General features: G+C 42.0%; 1 protein-coding gene across 5 annotated transcripts in view; it reads right to left on the bottom strand.

Annotated features, from left to right (window-relative positions):
• JAK2 (Janus kinase 2) overlaps positions 1-24,293 on the bottom strand; it is a 327,031-nt gene that overhangs the window by 8,887 nt on the left and 293,851 nt on the right. For all 5 annotated transcript variants that reach the window (XM_044272134.1, XM_044272099.1, XM_044272108.1 and 2 more), the window contains exons 15-23: positions 21,606-21,744; positions 19,456-19,607; positions 19,062-19,212; positions 18,794-18,930; positions 16,849-17,038; positions 9,366-9,490; positions 8,134-8,306; positions 7,497-7,614; positions 5,623-5,736 (exon numbers count right to left, since the gene is read on the bottom strand). In XM_044272134.1, the coding sequence (XP_044128069.1) occupies positions 5,623-5,736; positions 7,497-7,614; positions 8,134-8,306; positions 9,366-9,490; positions 16,849-17,038; positions 18,794-18,930; positions 19,062-19,212; positions 19,456-19,607; positions 21,606-21,744 (1,299 nt within the window). The remainder of the gene's footprint in view (positions 1-5,622; positions 5,737-7,496; positions 7,615-8,133; positions 8,307-9,365; positions 9,491-16,848; positions 17,039-18,793; positions 18,931-19,061; positions 19,213-19,455; positions 19,608-21,605; positions 21,745-24,293) is intronic.

Below are 24,293 nucleotides of genomic sequence, written 5' to 3'. Positions count from 1 at the left end.
AGTGGCTTGCCAGGCTGCCCTGACTGCAAAAATAGACCATCTACAAAGTGATGTAAATTTCCTACATCATGACATTGAGAAAATGAGAATCCGCACTAGAGAGGTGGAGCGTAGGGTGGGAGAGGTAGAAGACACAGCACGTGGAACTTCTGAACTTGCAAATTCGCTTTTTCAACAAGTAAAGACCCTTCACGCTAGAGCAGAAGATGCCAAAAACCGCAACAGGAGAAACCATATCCGCATCCTCGGCCTCCCGGAAAGAGCTTGAGGTCTTTGCTGAGAATCTGATTAAACTGGTGCTCTCCCCGTTACAGCTTTCTCAATGTTTTGTGATAGAAAAGGCAGATAGAATCCCAACCAGGCCCTTGCCTCTGGGTTCACCGCCGAGACCCTTTATAATGAGGATCTTGAACTATAGGGACTAGGACATCATCTTGGCGGTGGCTAGAAAGACAGGGACTATCGCTTATAAAAATACTAAGATACCATTCTATCCTGACTTCACTGCTGAGGTGCAGAAGAAGAGGAGACAATTTACACAAGTCCGGTCCAAAACAAGGGAGCTAGGCATACAATATGCAATGCTCTACCCGACAAGGCTTCGAGTCCAGGTGGATGGGAACACATTTCTTTCAGACGCCAGAAGAAGCATCAGAATGGTTGGACACTCGGCATCCCCAAGGAAGGAGGCAGTAACCCAAATGTGCTGTCTGTATGATCTCCATTTCTGTCCTTGCTTCCTTTGCAGGGTTGTATAGTCTGGTTCGGGGCAGTCCTCCGACTGTGGTTGGTTTGTACATACCCCCTCCCTTCTGCAGGTCCTTACTAGATGAGGTCATGGCTAAAGTGTCACATTTGCCCAGTCTCCTTTCTTAGTATTTGGAGATTTTAACGCAGTTCTTGACAATTAGCTAGACAGACTCAAACCCCCAAATAGACATAACCCAACTATGTGTAATTCGGCGATAGCCCATAATTTAGAGGAGTTGTGGAGATGGAGAAATTCTATTGTTAGACAATTTTCATGCCATTCGGCATCAGGGAATACTATGTCCTGCATAGATTTAGCATTTGGTAGTCCCAACTCCCTGTGCATGGTGAAGGAGGTGACATATCTGCCACGGGGTATTTCACATCATGCTCTGATACAGGTGATCTTGTCCCAGCCATTTGGGGGAACAGCATGGGAGTGGCGGCTTAACCCAATGTGGTTACGGGTGCTCCCGGTGGAAACTACCTGTCGGAAGGAATTAGATGAATATTGGCTCTTCCAATCCATTGACGAAGTGGGAGGCATGTAAGGCGGTAATGAGGGGAATCTTTATTTCAGACATTGCTACACACAGGGCAGAACTGCAAATTACGCGTAACCGGATAGAAACCAGCCTTACGGAGGCGGAGGAGGCCTATATTGCTGAGCCTGGTGAGGATCTGAGGGAGAAGTGGTTATCTCTTCAGAGGGAGTATAAACTACATCTTACTGAATATACTCAGAAACGTCTCCTTGCACAGCAGCTGTCTATTTTTTCCAATGGGGATAAAAGTGGGAAAACACTTGCTTATCCGAAACTCCTCAGACAGTAGTGGCAGCAATTAGGTTGGACTCTGGGGAGGAAGTGTCTAAACTGGAGGAAATATGTGCCCAAGTCACATCATATTATAATAGGTTCTATACTTCAAATTACATTCGTACAGTGGATTGTTTGAGGGCCTAGATCAGTGATGGTGAACCTCTTAGAGACCGAGTGCCCAAACTGCAACCCAAAACCCACTTATTTATCGCAAAGTGCCAACACGGCAATTTAACCTGAACATCAATATCATATATCTTCCATGTACTTTATCATTTAGCTATAAAAACCTGCCTACATTCAATGTGCTGCCTGTGCTGTTCATAGCATGTCCTGCACTATTGAATGGCAGGCAAATTCTAAGGCATATTGGTACACCATAGACTTTCTCTAGGGTGCGGGTGCCCACAGAGAGGGCTCTGAGTGCCGCCTCTGGCACCCGTGCCATAGGTTCGCCATCACTGGCCTAGATGGATCAGGTCGTTTTCACGCGACTGTCTGGAGAGGCTAGAGAGCTATTAGATTCACCAATATCTACAAGGGAGATCCAGATGGCAATAGGTTCCATGGCCCCCCATAAGACCCCTCCTTCTATGAAGCAATAATAGTGGTGATTCATAAGGCGGGGAACCACCGGACAAATGTAGTTCATATCGTCCTATTTCACTTATAAATATGGATGCAAAGATCTTGGCTAAGGTCTTGGCAATGCGTTTGTCAGGGGTTATTTTATCCATTGTAGGGCCAGACCAATCTGGTTTTATGTTGGGAAAGTCTACGGATATTAACCTTAGACGTCTTTACACCAATTTACAGATTACGCATGACAATGTTGGGAATAGATCTATAGCTTCACTAGATAATGAGAAGGCTTTTGATTTAGTGGAGTGGGTCTCTGCGCTTAATTTGGTGGATGGGGGAGGGTAGTTGATTAGTTTCACCCCAAGCAAAACTCCTGGTTGTTGACCGGTCTAAATATTTAGGGATAGTAGTACACAAAGATATACACCAATTCTTCCTCCTAAATATAACACCCACCACGGAATATACAGGTGAAACTCGAAAAATTTGAATATCGTGCAAAGTTCATTTATTTCAGTAATGCAACTTAAAAGGTGAAACTAACATATGAGATAGACTCATTACATGCAAAGTGAGATATTTCAAGCCTTTATTCGGTATAATTTGGATGATTATGGCTTACAGTTTATGAAACCCCAAAGTCACAATTTTGAGCTACCCTTTGCTCAGGGGATATGGATTAATTAGCTGACTACAGTGTGACACTTTGAACCTAGAATATTGAACCTTTTCACAAAATTCTAATTTTAAGCTGGATTAATGCAATTCCTTTGAGGTTGCATTACTGAAATAAATGGACCTTTGCATGATATTCTAATTTTTCGAGTTTTACCTGTATTACCCAGAAATTAAAGGCATGGGAGACTCTCCCTCTTTCTCTGGTAGGACATATAAATATTTTAAAAATGATAATACTACCCAAGCTACTGTGTATGTATAAGGCGGCTCCAGTGTTCCTCCAGAAGTCCCATTTTGCGGCAATTGACCAAATGCTAACTCCGTTTCTTTGGGCCAATATGGCACCCTAAATATCTAGAGATAATCTGAAAAAGCCATAGGTCAAGGGAGGACTGGCATTACCAGACATGTATAGATACTAACGCGCTCTTCGGTTGACTTATGCTAGTTGGTGGGTGAGGGTGGATGCCAATAATCCGGCAACAGTGCTGGAAGCGGCTCTGCTGGGTTCATATGAGGCTCTGAAAAATGTCCTGTACAGAGCAGGCAAATACCCTGTTAGGTACCTCACTTCTAATATGATAGCAGTAATAACTGTATAGAATGAAAACATTTGGGTGTGGGGTAAATTCTGGCAGCAGCATGGCATTAAGTATGTTGCCCAGTTGTACTCAGACGGGCTTTTTAGAACCTTCCTGGATTTAAAGGAGGAATTCCAGCTACCCAAGACCAGTCTCTTTAGATATTTTCAACTACGACACGCGTGCACAGAACAATTTGGAAGAGGCAAGATTAGCCTAAAACATGGAGAGATTCAAACAACTGCTAGAAGAACAGATAAGTATAAACCAGTGTCTTCCTTTTATGTGGCTCTTTTGTCTCAACTAACCTCCCCGCTATCTAGATCTCTGGCAAGATTGAAGGTAGATATTCCCGATGTTAGAGGATAGTGAAGAAATTCGTGGCACACCAGAGTTAGTTTTGATGCAATTTAATTGATTGATGTTCTACATCATTTCATATATTCATATATATATATATATATATATATATATAATTAATACATCCGGATAGGAGCAAAATTTAATTTGTATAACGTGTCCCTATGTTAGAGGATAGACATGAGAAGGAGTTAATGCATAATTGGCGGAACACAATCATATGTGCTAGGGATCAGTTGATACAAGTCAAATGGCTACACAGTGTTTATCTGACCCCGGTCAGGTTGGCACGAATGCACTAACTCTCTAGTCCCCTATGTACAAGATGTGATGGGGCAGGGGTACCTTGATTCATATGATTTGGGATTGCCCGGTCATTGCAGAGTATTGGAAGGTGGTCCATAAGTTCTTGAATCTGAAGTTAGGATTGCCAGTGGTATGTTCTCCAGAAAATAGCTTGTATGGACTGGTCAAGGATATATTGCAATCTAAATACTCCAGGATACTATACCGGCTTCTAATGTTTTATGCCAGGATATCTATTCTGCTGAACTGGAAGCCACCTAAAATACCCTCGGTACAACATTGGATGCAACTTATTGAGGCGGTCTTGCCAATGTGCAAACTGACTTTCCTTGCAAGAGGTACTCCAGAGAGGTTTGACAAAATATGGGGCCCCTGGTTGGCAGCTAGGACTTCGGTGTCTTAGATGGAGATAGGAGGCCTGTGGCACTGCGGTGGGTGTGCATGAGTTAGTGTATGATATCTAAATATATGATGTTTCTATGACTAAGTTTTCTCTAGCACTTAACTGCTGTTGCAAAACATCATCAGTCTGTGCAATTTGGTTCTGTGAACTGTTCTATATGTTTATTTTTCTAAAAATAAAGGCTTAAAAAAAAATATGTCAGGGGGCAGTGTTCTGAGAACTGGGGCGTAGCTGTAGCAGTGCTCATAGTGCTATAGCACATCCCTCAGTGCTCCAATTAAGTAATTTGCATATATATATATATATATATATATATAAATAATGATTTCTCTGCATTAGTAATTACTCTAAACTACTTTAATTTTAATCAGCCTAATCAACCTTAATAGGTTATTAGGGTTGATTCATGCTGACAAGGATGCTTTAAGGACAAACCATTTTTTTTCCGTTTTATCATACCCATAACTTTTTAATTTTTAAAATCGACAGTCATAAGAGGGCTTCTTTAGAGGGACGAGTTGTATTTTTTAAAAGGCATCATTTTGGAGTACAACTAACGTATTGTATAACTTGAATAAAGAATATTTTTGGTGTGACTGTGCAAAAACACAGCGATTCTGCCATTTGCTTTTTTGAGTTTTATTTTTATGGTGTTCCCAGTGTTATAAAAGTGACAATTACTTTATTCTGTGGCTCGGTATGATTAAACCAATACCAATTTTATATAGTTTATGTTTTTCTACTTTTTTCAAGTCCGCAGAGTATTATGCGAGCCAGGCCAGACACACACGAGTGAGTTAAATGCGATAAACTCGCAGTGTCAGTGCGAGGTCCCTTTCTGGCCTCTGCTCTTCTGACATGATAACACAGCATTATACCGATTTATAATTCTGTGTAACCCTTAGAGTCCTGAAATCTATTGTATTACAGTGACAGCATTATGTCAATGTAATTCAGGAGATTTTAGGACCTTCACTGTCTCTGCATTAGCCGTGACATGCAGTCATGTGACTTTTGACAAATAACTAAAAAGAATGCAGTTTTCATGAGCCATTGCAGTGGCCTCTCAAATCAACTTGTCAACTAGCGTAGTGCTGCAAAGTGAGAATACACGTCATTAAACCAGAAACAACTGTCATACCTCACTAGGACACCCGTCTGGTTTTGGCAGTCTTCCATTTTTCTTCAGCAGCTCTATTAGGTGGAATACAATCATTTGTCCCTGTTTATCATTGCCAATCATCCTCATGAATTCCTACAAATGACACAAAAAAAGTCATTCGACCAGTGAAAGCCAACAAAGTAATTTCCTATTGGTTTGTTATTCTATTTTAGGAATTCATGCAGCAACTTGTTCATATGCTAAAAAAGAGATCATTTAAGGAATGGAGGAAGATGCTAACTGTCTATCCCCCACCCTGAACACAGACGTGGCTGGACACATTAGGCAGCTAGTAGGTTGTGGTCAGTGAAAAGAGCAGGAGTAGATGTTCTGCACTTCAGAGGCACTGCAAAAAAAAACTATCCATTCTACTCTGGATGAACAAAGGATATGAAGTGACACAAATAATAAAAAGAAAAGTTAGAGTGGTTACCCCCCAATGAACAGGTGTCACTTGTCTACAGTGTGTTATAGTTGATGGTCTCCATTGACCGCTAGAATGGGAGTGAGGATTGTGAAATGAAGAGGAGGTAAAACATACCCCATGCTGCCCCAACTGATGTCTATGGGGATAATGGAAATAGCCAATGCCTGTGTATAGGTAAGAAATGGTAAGTTGCAGCAGATTTTTTGTGGATTTTTCCAGAACAGATAAGGATGGGTATTTGGTGAATTGTGCTGCGTATTTCTGTGCGGATTGAAATGAATGGAGACATTCAGCAAAGGGGAATTCACAACAAAACTTATTAACACTTTTCATCCCATAGGCTAACATGGGGATGTCTCTATGGTTTGTATTTTGTCGTGGAAAATACCGCCACATGTGAGTGTTCCCTTATCCAGCTGAACGTCACACCTTATATCCTCTCTGATTTGTAATAGGGGCGATATCAAGAAGAAATCACCACATGGGGACCCTGGAAGGCTGTACAGGGGGTATATGACAGCAAGTGTCCTTACACAGGCAGAATAGCAGGCCAATTATTGAGAATGAACGTTCATGTACGTGTGCTGGCAATCAGGAGACAAACAAGCAAATGATTGTCTGTGGGCTGATCGGATTGCTTACGACAGCATGCTCGCTGGTCGGCAGCATGTCTCCTGCTGTAAACAGAGGATGGGCTGCTGACATCATGTAAAAATATGGGACAGATAGAATCATGGCAACAACTGTTAATCCCCATGCACTTTCCACTGGGCATGGTATACAAATGAAATTGGACAATATGAGGAACAGGGACAGGACTCATGAATGGCAGAAGGTACCACCGATGGTACAGTTACTGCATAGTCCTACAGTAAAACACTGTATGTACATTTTTTTTCCCCAAAAAACGTTTGCATCATTTTTATAGCCCTTTATTTAGGCATTCCGGTGGCATTTTTGGACAAATAGTGTGTTTGCCCACAGGCACTGTGTTTTTATACAGGAAAGTATGCACTCCCCTGTAATGTCCCTTCCTTCGTAGAGCAGTATTGAAAAATTGCACCGGGAATAAATGGATATCTATAAAACAAGAACACCAGAAAATGAGGGGAAAAAACGCCACATCCAGTGCATGCTATAATTCCAAATAAAAACCAGAGTGTAAAAAAATAAAATAAAATTCAACTGTCAATCAATGCCAACTACACACAAAAAAAAACCTGCATGTTTGTGCTACATTTATTCATTGCCATAACTTTCATCTAACATCTCGAGTTGGCGTTTGCTAAACACAGCAAAAAGTGCTAGTTAAAAAAAAAAAAACACACACACACCATAAAATGCTTTATACAAATGGCAAAAAAAAAAGAAAAAAAAAAAAAAGACTGTGCAACATTGGTTCAATATTATCTGATAGCATTCTTACTGATGGCGGGCTTTTGTTTTTTTCACTATATGTAAACAGTTCATAGAGAACTACTCCAAAACTCCAGACATCTGAAGCCACAGAGAACTTGCTCTCAGTCAAACTTTCTGGTGCATACCTGTAAAATAAAAATAAAATAAAAAACACACTGGTAACAGTAATCAGTACAAAAAAAATCCAAACATATAAATATAAATAGCCATTTTTTTTCTTTACAAAAAGAATATAAATTTATTTTACATAAAGGTATTACATAAATTTTCGGAAACAGATTTTGATCTAAAATATCAAATCATTTTTATTGGTCTAGCAATTAATGACAATATGATAATCATACTAACGGCGATACGATAACAAATACATTTAATACAGTGGGGCATTCACTTATAATTTCTGACATTTTCTGGTTCTGGTAAATTTTGACAAATCTGTTGGTTCGGGAAGACCCCGTCACCTTCCACTAGTCCTAGCCATAAAAAAATAAAGTGGCACAAGCAGTAGAAAATTTGTGACTTATTTTCACACCAGAAAATTGCCACACAGGCCATAACATAATCCCCATGGTATCCTTATGTTACAGGCATTATTATATCATTTTCACGAATATCAACAAAACACTGTCTCCCCTTCCACCTACCAGAATATAGGACTTTCACCAGGCTCCTTAACCTTGTAATACTCTTTGTCTTGGGGTAAAACTTTTGTCAATCCAAAATCTCCAATTTTCACCCTGTTTTCATTTTCCACTAAAACATTTCTAGTTGCCAAATCTCTATGGATGTACCTCTTGATTGTTAGATATTCCATGCCCTGTAAACAACATAATTTTCAGCAAATTTGTGCCTGCATAATAATTTCTTTAAAAAATATATTATTCTTTAAGTCTACAATCTATGACAATATGCAGAGCTACAAAGCATATCTGTGCTGATTTATACACAATTATAATATTTAAGGGCTGTTGAGCCATTCATAGTATGCTAAATATGACACTAGTGGCCAGTGTTTGTGATTAAAACAAAAAGCTTTTTTGTTTTTGTTTTTTTGCCCTAGTGGGGAGTTTATAAACATCAAAGTGATAGTAACTAAAATCAATGTATTTTTCCATCGATATATCCGTCTAAGGGCTTTTTATGTTACAGAGGGAATGTGAAAAACAGCAATTCGGCTATTTTTTGGCATCTTTTAAATATCATGTAAGGCTGCTTTCACACTAGCGTTCGGGTGTCCGCTCGTGAGCTCCGTTTGAAGGGGCTCACGAGCGGACCCGAACGCAGCCGTCCAGCCCTGATGCAGTCTGAATGGAGCGGATCCGCTCAGACTGCATCAGTCTGGCGGCGTTCAGCCTCCGCTCCGCTCGCCTCCGCACGGACAGGCGGACAGCTGAACGCTGCTTGCAGCGTTCGGGTGTCCGCCTGGCCGTGCGGAGGCGTACGGATCCGTCCAGACTTACAATGTAAGTCAATGGGGACGGATCCGTTTGAAGATGCCACAATATGGCTCAATCTTCAGGCGGATCCGTCCCCCATTGACTTTACATTGAAAGTCTGGACGGATCCGTCCGAGGCTATTTTCACACTTAGCTTTTTTTGGCATTTTAATGCAGACGGATCCGTTCTGAACGGAGCCTCCGTCTGCATTATTATGATCCGATCCGTTCAGAACGGATCCGATCGAACGCTAGTGTGAAAGTAGCCTAAGATGCAGTTTTCAAGGTGTACCAATACGTCTTATTAGGGTAATTATTATTATTATTATTTATTATTTAAGCTATAAGACTAGGACTCAATTTGAATACATTTGATATTCCTCAGTTATTAGCAATATGGGTCAGCTGACTGCACCTTTATTAAGTTATGTAAGGATTACCTTGCATATCTGGGTTGCATACTGAAGCAGCTTTTTGAAGTCCAACCTTTCTTTGTTTTTTTGCAGATAGTCTCGTAGACTTCCATATGGCAGATATTCCATAATTAACTTCAGATTTCGACGTCCTGAAAAGTCCAAAAATGTGATGTTTTGTGTCAGCAGAGTGAATACAATGTCAAAACAGTAACTACTGCAGATGGAAGAAAGAACATATAGACGCACTGTTACATGACCTTCTTTCATGATGTCCTTTTGCACAAGGTGGGTAAGCTCTACAAGGATCCTCACCCAAAGATGCACCACACAATGTAAAAATCCACAATATGGAACAGTAAGGTGTCTGTATGCTACCATACAAAGCTTGAAGTAGGCTACTTTTTCTGTACATGTGCTGTCCGCATCTTTTCCGTCCCCATTAAAAATGAATGGGTCCACACTCGTTCCGTCGCCTGTCAGATTATGCCAGATGCGGACGAAATGTCCCCTGGCCCCATTAAGTATAATGGGGCCCGGCAGAGAAATGTACGCATTTCGGCAGACAAGTGGGAAACCGGCTAGGGTTGGGCAATAAACCAGTATTAACGATATACCGCGGAATTAAGAAACGGCGATATGGCAATGAGAATTACCCTCAATACAAATATAGACTGCAGGTGCCAGCCGTATCACATACCTGGCACCTGGTCTCAATGACAGGAAGCTGTGATCCCGCGAACCGAGGCAATTTACCCCTCAAATGCAGTACCTGAGGGGTTAATAGGCACAGTTCAGTGGGATCCCTGTCATTGAGGCCTAGTGACGGCTGTGTGATATGGATGGCACCCGCAGTCTATATCTGTATTATGGGGTTAATTACATTCATTGGTGGCGCAGTGCACCCCCCATAGCCCAGTATTATAAATTATAATCATTGGTGGTGCAGTGCACCCAAGCCCCCTAGTATTAGAATCATTGGTGGCAGTGGCCACAGGGTCCCCTCCCCTCTTCATTGGTGGTGCAGTGGTAGCTTATAATTGGTTACCATGGCAGCCAGGACGCTGCTGAAGCCATCCATGGCTGCCATGGTAATCTCCCTGCTGCCGTGTGCACAAAACAAAGGACAGCAGGGATAATGTGAGATCCTATGCACCCTAATAGATCTCTATTAGGGTGCATAGGACAAGGGATGAAAAGATTCCAGGTTTTAGCCCCATAAGGGGGCTAATAGTTATTAAATAAAAAGGGGGGAAAAAAAAACATTTACATTTTAAATCACCCCCTTTCCGGAAAAAAAAAAAAAAAAAAAAATTGGTATTGTAACAACCCTAGTCACAGGGGTATAAGTCCTTTAGGTCACAAATAAATGTCATCTAGTGGCTGTAAACCCCCAGAGCCAGGAGACCGGCGCTGGATAACAGTCGCTGCACTCTGGGGGCTGCTGCACAGAGAGGCTGAGAACAGTTATTGCACTCTGGGGGCTGCTGCACAGAGAGGCAGGGGCTGAGAACGGTCGCTGCTGCACAGAGAGGCCGGGGCTGAGAATAGTCACTGCGCTCTGGGGGCTGCGGTAATATGGCTGTAGTGTGTAGGGACTAAGACCCCTATGGGGTTTTCCACTAGGATGCCCCATTTTCTGTGGGAGCGGTGAAGATGGCTGATCGCTGCCATCTCCAGCACTACTTTAGCACTACTTTAGAGAATGAATGGAGCAGCAGGGGACACGGCCGCTCCATCAGATTTGGGGGGGTGGGGGGGGGGAACAGTGACGCAGTTCTTGGTGGGCAACTAAGAGATATTACTGCATGGGGTCATCAAGGAGACATTATAATGTATGGGGGCAACAAGGAAACACGAATACATGTTTTGAGTGTTTCTGTTTCTAAATGGGCATTTATTGCGATATATATCGTTATCGCGCTAAATTTAGTTATCGTGGGAATATGTTTGATATTGTCCAACCCTACAACTGGTTTGTGTCCAGCTGATCCTCCACTTGTCTGCAGGAGTTTCACACCAGAGGTGTGAAAGTAACCTATTACTGTGCATAGATAGAAATCTGTCAATCAGGAAATGTGGGGGAAATCAGCAGCTCATGGATTATCAGGAATCATGCACATCATTAAAGGGGTTATCTAACTTCAGCAAATAGCATTTATTATGTTGATGAAATTAATACAAGGCACTTACTAATGTATTGTGATTGTCCATATTGATTCCTTTGCAGGCTGGATTCATTTTTCATCCATATCATTGGGGGACACAGGCTTTGACCATGGGTATAGCTGTTGCCGCCAGGAGGCGGACACTAAGCACACAAAGTTTAAGCTCCTCCCTCTTCAGCTATACCCTTCCTACAGGGACCAAGCTAAATCAGTTTTAGCTTAGTGTCTGTAGGAGGCAGACCTCCCTCGTTGCAGGTCTGCTGATTTTTAGTTTTTTCTTCTTTCCTTCTTTAGCAGGAAGCTTCAGGCAGTCGGTAAAACTGTAAAACTGCCTGCACTCCCACCCAGGAGATGGGAGACCAGGGGTTTTCCCAAACCCCATGCTCCAGAAGAAAAGGAGGACCAGAGGTTCCTGTAAAAACCTCTGTCTCCAGACAGCATTCGTATCACCATGGCCGCCCACCGCAAATTCCCTCTGTTTCCGGTGTAGGGGGGGGGGGCAGAAGACGCCGGACAGGTGAGTAAAGTTTGGAGACTGCCCATAGTGCCCCCCCTTCAGTACCCTCTCCTCCCCAAATGTGATGGTCCCCATGTGGTCGCCCTGTACTATGGGCAGCAATGAGAGCTCTTTAAATGTTAAATGGCACCTGGTGGCGTTCATCTTCCAGGGCCAGCGTGCAGGGCTCAGGGGGCTGCTCCAGCTGTGAGGAGGCACATCCTCCTGCAGCTTCCTTAGTCCGGCAGGGTCTTCCTAAACGAGTCTATCTGTCCCAGACGGTATCTTTCTGGCGAACGGATTCCCTGTTCGTGATTCCAGAGGGACTGAGACAAGAACTGGCAGCATCAAAGACTTACATTTCCCGATGGATTGGTTTGGCTATTGTGGAAGTGTACCGCGTTAAGGACCGGGCCCCACCCTTCCGGGTGACTGCTCATTCGGCTAGAGCAGTGGGGGTCTCTTGGGCGGTGCATAACGGGGATTCGGCCCATCAGGTGTGCCAGGCAGCTAACGTCGTCTTTGCATACTTTTTCCAAGTTTTATAGAGTGCACATCTTTGCGTCTGCTGACGCGTCTCTGGGGCGTAGTTTTGCAGACGGCGGTTCTCTGATTGATGGGAGGGTTGCTTGTTATGCCCACCCTTGGGGACTGCTCTGTAACGTCCCATGGTCAAAGCCTGTGTCCCCCAATGAGACGGATGAGAAAACTAAGCACCAGTCTATGCCAGTTCCCACGGTCACGGCCACTAGAGAGGCCGGAGCTTTTTACAATAGTGTGAAAACACGGCCACTGCTGATGGATTGCAGGGTGGTCATAACCATGGAAACAAGCAGTGTATAATGCGATGGAAAAATGAATCCAGCCTGCAAAGGAAGAAACATAAACAATCACAATACATTATGAAGTGGCTTGTATTATCTCTACATGATAAATGCCACTTGTTGAAGTGAGACAGCCCCTTTAAGTGGACTCTTGGCCCAGCTCATGCTGCATCTTTTAAAATGTGATTTTATTGCACCTACCTTAAGTTAACCAGTAAGTGATGCACCACTACAGTCAGGGTGTCTGCCACTAGTTTATACTGCCCTCAGATAGGGAAGCATACACCTGGTGATAGATTACCTTTAAGGGTAAATGCTCACGATCAGGATTGCGTGTGGAAAATCTGCACCGTAGGTTATGCACCTTGTATTCTATGAGAATTTGAATTTCTCATGCAAATTTTTTACAGCGTGAATTTTGACCTACAGTGTGGATTTTAAAATCTGCAGCATGTCAATTTTATTTTTCCTGACCGGATTTTCTCCATTCACAGATTTTCCTGCGAACACCCGCGGATTTCAGTGCGGATTGTCCGCACACAAATCCTGAATGTGTGCATTTACCCTAAGCATCCACTGAATTGCCAAGAAAGATATTGTTTTAGTAGTACAAAATTTGTGCACTCCGAGCTTCACCTCGTTCCATAAAGACGTTCAAAGAATCGTTAATGTGCAGTTACATAGTATGGGTAAAAACAGACATATGTCCATCAAGTTTGACCAAGGGATGGGAGAGAATGTGAATGATGAAAGGAAGGGATTTTGCTAGACTTTAGAAAATAGTTTCCCCCCATTAAGCTAGAGAAAAATTTAAAACCCATAAGACATGAATCCCAACCAGTGATCACACTGGATAAAAATTCAAATAAAGATTTCTATATAGCTACATATAGCGCTTTTCTTTTCCGGTACCTAGGGGCTCAATACCGGAAAATAACTGATCAGTTTTATCCTTATGCATTCTGAATGGAGAGAAATCCGTTCAGGATGTCTTCAGTTAAGTCGCTGAACAGCGTTTTGGACGGAGGAAATACCGCAGCATGCCGAATCATTAAAAATAATGACATCCGGAGAGACAGATCCGTTCTTGCAATGCATTTAAAATAGCCTAAGCACTAATGTTGATCTATTCTAGGAATTAATTTCAGCCTTTTTTTTTAAAACCATCCACTGTTCCTGCTGTGACCAGCTAGTGAGGTAGACTATTCCACAGATCTTTTGTGGAGATTGAACGTTTTCTTCTCCCAATGGAGACAGTGACACTCATCTTTTTAGGAGATTTTACATGGAACAGCTTTTCACCATATTTTTTTTATGGGCAATTTAAATATGTTAATCATATTCCCTCTTATACATCTTTTCTGAAGACTAAAAAAAGTAATTCCTTTAATCTTTGTCTGTGAAGGTTCTCATTTATCCAGGTCATGGTATATATCTGTAAAGAATAATTCAAGGCAACTGCACGTACTGTAGATTTCGTGAAAACGTTTCACTCGTTCTTCCAACGAGCTTTCTCAATTCTGAGTGATTGTACAAAAATTCTGGGAATAAATATGTAACTGAATCCACATCTGGTAATTATACCCAGCATTGGGTTAAAGGTGTTGATTCCATTATCCTAAAGGGTTGAATTTCGCAATCACACCAAGAACCATACCAATAGTTGATATTATTTCAGCCACTGAAGCCTCAATCCACAGCAACAAAGTACCCCAGGGTGAGGCTGAACAACTTCGCCTTAAAGTGTCTGCAGCTCTGGCCAGTGCCAAACCACCTCCTTCAAACTTGACTGGAGAAGAAAGGAAGGCGGTTACATCCCTGAAGAAAGACACAAACATCACCATCCAGCCTGCGGATAAAGGAAGATGCACAGTTGTACTTAATACGTCTGACTACGATGCCAAGGTGACCACACTCCTGGATGATAACAACACATATGAGGCCCTAAGACGTGACCCAACCAGTGGCTACAAGAAGAAAGTTATAGAACTACTACAACAACTAGAAAAGGACAAAATCATTGATCGGGCCATGTATCATCGCCTCTACCCTGGGGAAGCCCCTCCATGTATTTATGGACTTCCTAAGATACATAAGGACAGGACCCCTCTCAGTCCAATTGTCAGCAGCATCAACTCTCTGACCTACAATGTGGCCAAATACTTAGCCAGAATCCTAGCGCCCTTGGTTGGAAACAGGCAACATCACATACAGAACTCTCAAGATTTCACCACCAAAATCCAGAACTTGGTATTGGGCACAGAAGAAACAATGGTCTCCTATGATGTTACATCCCTCTTCACCTGCATACCCACTACAGAGGCAATTGAAACAGTCAGGAAGCAGTTGCCATTAGACAACACCTTAGGATGCAGAACAGAACTTAGCCCAGACCAAGTGTGTGCCTTACTGGACCTTTGTCTGAGTACCACCTACTTCAAGTATAAGGACAAGTTCTATAAGCAAAAACATGGCTGTGCTATCGGATCGCCAGTCTCGCCTATTGTAGCGAACCTGTATATGGAGGAAGTAGAAAGGAAAGCCCTGACCACTTTCAAGGGAATTACACCGAGTCATTGGTTCAGATATGTGGATGACACTTGGGTTAAAATTCATAAACAAGAGTTACGGGCTTTCACCGACCACATCAACTCAGTGGATCATAACATCAATTTCACGCGGGAAGATATGCAGAACAACAAACTGGCGTTTCTGGACTGTCTTATAACAGTGGAAGAGGGAAGGAAGCTGGGAATAGAGGTCTATCGAAAACCAACACACACAGACCAGTACCTGCTATTTGATTCCCACTATCCTCTAGACCACAAACTGGGAGTCATCCAGACTCTACACCACCGGGCAGAGAAAATCCCCACCAGCACAGAGGCCAAGGCGAAGGAACTCAAACACCTCAGAGGGGCACTTAAAACTTGTGGGTATCCAGTTTGGGCCTTTGTCAAAACAGAAGGAAGGAGAAGAAAGACCACCAAAACAACCAGTGAGGGCGAGAAGCATGACAGACGCAAGAATATGGTTATCCCATATGTAGCTGGGGTGTCTGAGAAACTCAAAAGGATTTTTAATAAACATCACATTCCTGTTTGCTTTAAACCCAGCAACACACTGAGACAACAACTGGTTCACCCCAAAGACCCAACGCCTAAACACAAGATGGACAATTGTGTACGCAGTCCAGTGCAATGAGGAATGCTCAGAACTGTATATCGGCGAAACAAAACAACAACTACATCAGCGTATGGCTCAGCATAGAAGAGCCAAAACCTCTGGTCAAGATTCAGCCGTGTACTTACATCTAAAAGGAACAGGTCACACCTTTGAAGACAGTCAAGTACGTGTTTTGGATAAGGAGGCCGATTGGTACAAACGAGGCGTGAAGGAGGCCATCTACGTAAAAATGGAGAAGCCAAGCTTGAATAGAGGTGGCGGGGGGGGGGGGGGGGGGGTCTATTGTCTGCCACATACAATGCTGTCTTGACACCTTTTTCTGGGAAGTCTTTATCACCTACTGACTCCAATTAGGATAATGGAATCAACACCTTTGACCCGATGCTGGGTTCAATTACCAGATGTGGATTCAGTTACATATTTATTCCCAGAATTTTTGTACAATCACTCAGAATTGAGAAAGCTCGTTGGAAGAACGAATGAAACGTTTTCAAGAAATCTACAGTACGTCCAGTTGCCTTGAATTATTCTTTACAGATATATCCTTTAATCTTTCCTCAAACATAAGATTTTTCCAGGCCCCTTATTAGTTTAGTTGCTCTTCTTTGTTCCTTTTCTAACTCCAGAGCATCCTTTCTGTGAAAAGGCGCTTATAACTAAACTGCCTATTCCAGATGAGGTCGTAACAAAGCTTTGTGAAGTGGTAATACTATGTCCCAGCCTCATGAGTCAATGAGATTACATGAGAACATCCTCCTTGCCTTAGAAGCAGATGAGTGTCGCTGCATGATGTTATTTCTGAAGTTTTGTTAATGCTCTCTACTTCATGCACATACCTGCACTGTAACACACTCCCTTGTATTTTACAATGTTTTCATGCTGCAAGGATTTCAAAATTTCAATCTCCCTTTCAAAATCCCTCAAGTACTCTTCAGTGCTGTGCTGGAGCTTCTTGACCGCAACAACTTCACCAGTGTTATCTTGTAATGGGTCGTATCTGCACAGTTCGACACTTCCAAAATTGCCCTGAAAAATTTAAAACATATTTTGTCTTTTAAGCTGTACTAATAAAGTAGTACAAACCGGATTCCAAAAAAATTGGGACACTATACAAATCGTGAATAAAAACTAAATGCAATGATGTGGAGGTGCCAACTTCTAATATTTTATTCAGAATAGAACATAAATCACGGAACAAAAGTTTAAACTGAGAAAATGTACCATTTTAAGGGAAAAATATGTTGAATCAGAATTTCATGGTGTCAACAAATCCCCAAAAAGTTGGGACAAGGCCATTTTCACCACTGTGTGGCATCTCCCCTTCTTCTTACAACACTCAACAGACGTCTGGGGACCGAGGAGACCAGTTTCTCAAGTTTAGAAATAGGAATGCTCTCCCATTCTTGTCTAATACAGGCCTCTAACTGTTCAATCGTCTTGGGCCTTCTTTGTTGCACCTTCCTCTTTATAATGCGCCAAATGTTCTCTATAGGTGAAAGATCTGGACTGCAGACTGGCCATTTCAGTACCCGGATCCTTCTCCTACGCAGCCATGATGTTGTGATTGATGCAGAATGTGGTCTGACATTATCTTGTTGAAAAATGCAGGGTCTTCCCTGAAAGAGATGACGTCTGGATGGGAGCATATGTTGTTCTAGAACCTGAATATATTTTTCTGCATTGGTGGTGCCTTTCCAGACATGCAAGCTGCCCATGCCACACACACTCATGCAACCCCATACCATCAGAGATGCAGGCTTCTGAACTGAGCGTTTATAACAACTTGGGTTGTCCTTGCCCTCTTTGGTCCGGATGACATGGCGTCCCAGATTTCCAAAAAGAACTTCGAATCGTGACTCGTCTGACCACAGAACAGTCTTCCATTTTGCCACACTCCATTTTTGGCCCAGTGAAAACGCCTGAGCTTGTGGATCTTGCTTAGAAATGGCTTCTTCTTTGCACTGTAGAGTTTCAGCTGGCAACGGCGGATGGCACGGTGGATTGTGTTCACTGACAATGGTTTCTGGAAGTATTCCTGAGCCCATTCTGTGATTTCCTTTGCAGTAGCATTCCTGTTTGTGGTGCAGTGTCGTTTAAGGGCCCGGAGATCACGGGCATCCAGTATGGTTTTACGGCCTTGACCCTTACGCACAGAGATTGTTCCAGATTCTCTGAATCTTCGGATGATGTTATGCACAGTTGATGATGATAGGTGCAAAGTCTTTGCAATTTTTCGCTGGGTAACACCTTTCTGATATTGCTCCACTATCTTTCTGCGCAACATTGTGGGAATTGGTGATCCTCTACCCATCTTGGCTTCTGAGAGACACTGCCACTCTGAGATGCTCTTTTTATACATAATCATGTTGCCAATTGACCTAATTAGTGTTAATTGGTCTTCTAGCTCTTCGTTATGCTCAAATTTACTTTTTCCAGCCTCTTATTGCTACTTGTCCCAACTTTTTGGGGATTTGTTGACACTGTGAAATTTTGAATCAACGTATTTTTCCTTTAAAATGATACATTTACTCGGATTAAACGTTTGATCTGTCATCTACGTTCTATTACAAATAAAATATTGACATTTGCCATCTCCACATCATTGCATTCAGTTTTTATTCACAATTTGTTTCGTGTCCCAACTTTTTTGGAATCCGGTTTGTAGATTTAGGTGGTTGTCAGATTTATTTTGAATTTGCTAAAGAATCTAATGAAAAACCTAACAAATATCCAACAGGTCAGTGGCGATCAGAAGCTAAAACATATCTGTAGCAGATGTACCTTGCCAAGTTGTTGCAGGAATTTAAGATGTCTTTCCTCAAAATGAGTTGGATCACAGTCTTCAAACCCTCCAGAAAAGCCTAATGCTCCAACTCTCATATTAGGAAGTAAATCACTTTCTGCCAGTAGTTCGTAGTCTGAGGAAAATGACATAGTAAGACGTTATATACATTTGTCTGTCACAGAGACGGAAGGAACTGAGAAAATACTTTCTTACACCTCCTCAACAATCTTGCCGCTACATAGCTTCAGTTCAAAGGATTCCTACCTGGAGTGAACATGCTGTTAAGTTCTCTTATAACTGCTCGAAATGAGGGACGGAAATCTGGCTCATAGTCCATGCAACTGTTGATGAGGTTGGCAAGCTCAATCCATTTTGGTGTGGGGAGTTGATGGCGATCTTCATAAAACTGAAATTTCTAGAAGACAATTAAAACACAAATATTCCTTAAATGTAATGATAAATTCTTAATTGAAGGTAAAGGCAAATTAAATCTACAGATATCTATGTAAATCAACATTTTAAATTCCAACAATACAATAGTTGGGAATGAATTAGGGCTGACCTTATATGGCCTAGCAATATTAGCTTTCTCAGCAGAGTTAGACAACTTTTAACATACCAAATACTAAACTTGGATTCATGTAAAGTTCTGACTTACTCTTTGAGAATCCAGTGCACTGAGCGGTTTATCACCACCACTACATATTTCCCATAAGGTGGTGCCATAACTCCACTTGTCTACCATCGGGGTGAGATTTTTTTGATTATCGAGGCACTCAGGAGCAACCCATGGAATCCTTTCCAAAAGGACTTAAAGGGAAAACAGAGAGATAGGAACAGTGAGATATAGTTTCACCCAGAGTGCTGCCGTCAATGCCTAATTTCCATTCCAATTTTTGAATACAGTTCACCGAATGAAAACTACAATTTATCAAACAAACAGTAAAGTACTGAGTATATAACATCACATCATGTTTTTAATGTATACAAAAAAAAGTATACGTTAATAGATGCAATACAGTGGCGTCCGTTCATCATAGGGTTCCATTCTAAAAAATAAGTATACGTCAACGTAAAGGTTTTTTTGAGTGGACTGCAGGATAGAAAAGTGCGGAGTGCTACACTTTTGTATCTTTTTCCCAACGTATATGTTAAACAAATGGCAAAAACTTGATGTGATCCCACCCGAACAAGCATAAAAAAAACCTTTCTAAGATCTTGCATCCTTGGAGGCAAATGACTGTCTGCAATATTCAGGACTGAACTTCCTGGTTAGGCGATTCCTGGCAGGCTCATTGGCTTCTGACAATCCCCCACAGCAGAATATGGAGCCAGACCGTGAGATCTTGCAGCTCTAACTGAACAGCTTTATGAATGGTTATTGCCAAATAACTGCTGCAGTATGGCTGTAGATGACTCTCCTTTTGTCAGAGCCATACAATCTCCTGATAACTAGCGAGATCTCGCATTCCGATCCCATATACTGCAGTGAAAATCCGCTAAGCATGCCAGAAATCACCTAACGGTACCAGGGATGGGCAAACTGCGGCTTTCCAGCTGTTGTAAAACTACAAATCCCATCATGCCCTGCTGTAGGCTGACAGCTGTAGGCAGACTGGGCATACTGGGAGTTGTAGTTTTACAACAGCTGGAGAGCCGCAGTTTGCCCATACTTGACCTAACCAGGAAGTTCTAATCAGACTCCTAGGGAGCTAGGTAATTTGCATACAGGACAAAGTATACAAACTTTTTTTTTTTTGTTAATGTAGTCACAAACAATTTTTGATTGAAATGATTTAAAAAATAAAAATGCTGTTCCTGGTGACAGGGCCTCCTTAACCTGTCGCCATGAAATGCAGTGCAGTCTGCAGGCATGTTATAGAGCAGGAGGAGCTGAGCAGATTTATATATAGTTCTGTCGAAAAAGATTCAGTAAAACTTATAATTTATATATTTCACGCCCGAAAACGGTTGTAAAACATTAATTCGGGGCTCACTGACCACGCTCTCTTCATGACCTTACCAGGTCCCCTTCTTGGGAAAGTGTTGAGGGAAGTGTAGAAAAGCTACTTGTGCCTAGATTTAGGAACAATGGTGCTTAAAATGTCATAAACACAAGGTTTGCACTTTTTTTGCACACTGAGAACTGATGTGGAGGGAATGATAACTTCCACCTAGATTCCTAAGTAAAGACTATTATACCAAGTCCAAGTAAAAGAATGAGAGAAGGGTAGACAAGACCCTCACTTTTCCATGGCCTGCGCTGGAAAGCAAAGCGTGTAAGCCAGATCTCAGCCAAAAAATATACAACATATAGGGCAAGGATCAGCAACCTTTGGCACCCCAGCTGTTGTGAATTACCAGCATGCTCCATTCATTTCTGTGAGAGTTCTGAGAAGAGAAGAGCAAGTATGGATGCTGGCAGATGTAGTTTCACACCAGCTGGAGTGCCAGAGTTTGCCTACCCCCGATATAGGGGTTCCTTTTAGATGCCGGTCTTAATAAGCCCTTTAGCTGGTGGTGGATCCGCCGGCCTTATGCAGAGGCCGCCGCCTCTACATAACTGCGGCGGATCCACCGCCACTTCTAAATGTAAGACAGCTTCCTTACTGTCTTACATTTAGACCATTTTCTACGCTAAAACCAGACCTGACATGAGCGGTGATAATGTGAATATTGCAACGCAAAGGACCTTTGCGCCGCAATCTGAGCCAGAAATACGTTTAATATGGGCGTATTTCTGGTCAATAAATGACGCCCATAGTCTTGCCTGTACCAGCAAAACAACTGCCAGTTGAATATACGTACTGTCTCTTGACAAAACAGAAATGCTGATTCCTGGATCGCTGAGCTTAATGAAAGCGGGATTTCCTGTCTTCCGGTCTTCTTCTCTGATCAGAAGAATGTTTTTCAGACACACATTGCCATGAACAAGATTCCGATCTTCCTAATGTATGAAAAGGAAGCAGAAGAAAAAAAAAAATGACAAAAATATTACCACAAACTTGTAAAAAGAATTGTGAGATAAGGGCTTGGTGCTGCTGATCTCCATTGTTCTGCTCCTATAATGTAGTACTGGATCTGGTACATAACACAGGCAGATGGCACCACACTGACTATAGTGTGGTCTGTTTGAGCGTCCAACATTTTAGCGGCCAAAATTGTCCTCCAAGACTTTTTGGTCTGCTGTTTTTAAAGGAATCTGCGATGGAGGCCTTGAATGGAGACTCTGATGCAGATGGGAAAACAGATTTATCTGCACAACATGTATGTTAACCACCATCGCAGACAGAAAATGGCTTATTCACACAAATTACCCAATGTTAACATACTACACAGAAAATCAATGCTTTATACATTTAGCCAAAACAGAAGCACACTGAAATAAAATAAAAAATAATAAGTTGCAAATCTGTTTATTCACCGTTTGTCTTATGCTCTGTAGCCTTCTCTGTATCTCTGTTCTCCTCAGCTTTCTTTTCAGCAGAAAGCTTTACAACAAATAAGGCCTATTTCCCATTCGTCCACATTTGATGCAGACCACATGTGGACCCATTCGTTTTTATGGGGCTTCAAAAATGTGGACAGCACAGGAATGTCATCCCTCAGATGCCTGCATCCGTGTGGCCATGCTGCAAATTATAGATCATGTTGTATGCTTGCCCGTTTTGCAGACAAAAATAGGAATTCTGACAATGTGGCCTGCGGAAAGTGCGGAATGCACATCATCTGTATCTGCATTTTGCAGATCACAAAATGGATACAGCCGTATGAATGTTGCCTAAAGCTTAAATCATAAGAATGTCAGCTGAAAATATCGATCAGACCAGACATAAGGCTACATAGGGAGCTATCAGACTGCTGATATAATGGATTTCACTCTGAATAGCACTGAGCCGCCACATTGCATGTGACCACATGTACGCTCCAGAAGATAAAGGCTTGGAAATGTTTTAATGAAAATCAATTACAAAAATAATTTTATTCACATAAGTGCACAAACTGATGCAATGGTGCCCATAGCCTTTCAGTTTCAGCAAATAACTCATCTTTTGTATAATGGAAAGTTATCCGATTTCCCAGTTTCTCTCTGTATCAAGTCCTCATTCAGTGGAAACCTTTGTTGTTTTACATCTCGTTTGTCTGCGCCACGTGACTGAGGTAATGATTTAGGGTACTTTCACACTTGCGGCAGAGTGATCCGGCAAGCAGGATGCTGATCAGTCTTACAAATGCATTGAAATGCCGAATCCGTCTTTCTGGTGCCATCCGGAAAAACGGATTCGGCATTTATTCTTTTCACCCTTTTTTCGGTCTGCGCATGCGCAGACAGGATGGAAGGATCCAGCATTCCGGTATATTGCTTGCCGGATCACTCTGCCGCAATGTGAAAGTACCCTAAATCATTACCTCAGTCACGTGGCGCAGACAAACGAGATGTATCCACTAATACATTCCTATGGAGAATTCAGGCATTCAGGCAAGTTTTTTTGGGCCAGAGATAAAACCGTAGCATGCTGCGATATTATCTCCGTCCTGAACAGTCAAAAAGACAGAACTGAAGACATCCTGAACGGATTGCTCTTCATTCAGAATGCATGGGGATAAAACTGATCAGTTCTTTTCCGGTATAGAGCCCCTGTGACGGAACTCAGTGCCGGAAAAGAAAAACGCTAGCGTGAAAGTACCCTAAGATAAGAAAGTATAATACAAAAAAAAAAAATGTAACTTTATTTTCTGTACCCAAAATAGCTATTAATTTGACTGCCCCCCCCCCCAAGTAAAGACTTGTATACATCGATCAATTATCATTAAAAATCGGTAAACTTTTCGATCATAAAGATAGTTGCCCAAGGAGAAAAAACAAACAAAACAATTGATCATGTATACATAAAAAGAACGGTGTGTCTAAGACTATTAAATTCTACAAATCACAATAGTTTCTGCAATATGCTGCAAATGCAATGATCTGAATGTCTGATGAATCTACTAAGCCATGTCACAAAATTCATGTGGAATACCAGTCTACACCTACAGCTACTAAGAAATTAGTACTCCAGTGTATATTCCTAAAAGGATGTCTGAATGCACAGCATGAGGTTATATGAGGACACACTAACAACCCTAGTCCCGTGAAGCATTCCAGGTCAAGTAAGGGCACCAAACCTGGTCGCCCTGTAAAACCACATAAGCAGGGTAGGGCTAACCATCTATAAACGAACTCTTGATAGGCCTCAGTCTGGTTCTGGGAACATCTGCTCATCTACTGATAAAGTGAACGTACCTCAGCCTTTTGCACCGCAAACATGCAGTTTTTCTTTAAGATCTACTAAAATAGAATTCTTACAACTTGCCTAAAATGTGTAGCAATTTATAAAATATTATTTATGACAGTTATGCAGTATATGGTGTCCATATGTGCACTCTGATAAGTTCCTAAAGAGGAAATACCAATCACAGTGCAGCTTTCCATTTTTCCACAACAGTTTCAGAAAT

The sequence above is a fragment of the Bufo gargarizans genome, chromosome 1 (assembly GCF_014858855.1).
Source record: "Bufo gargarizans isolate SCDJY-AF-19 chromosome 1, ASM1485885v1, whole genome shotgun sequence".
Lineage (NCBI taxonomy): Eukaryota > Metazoa > Chordata > Amphibia > Anura > Bufonidae > Bufo > Bufo gargarizans.
The sequence above is the reverse complement of the archived record's forward strand: the minus strand, read 5'-3'. Positions and strand labels throughout refer to the sequence as shown.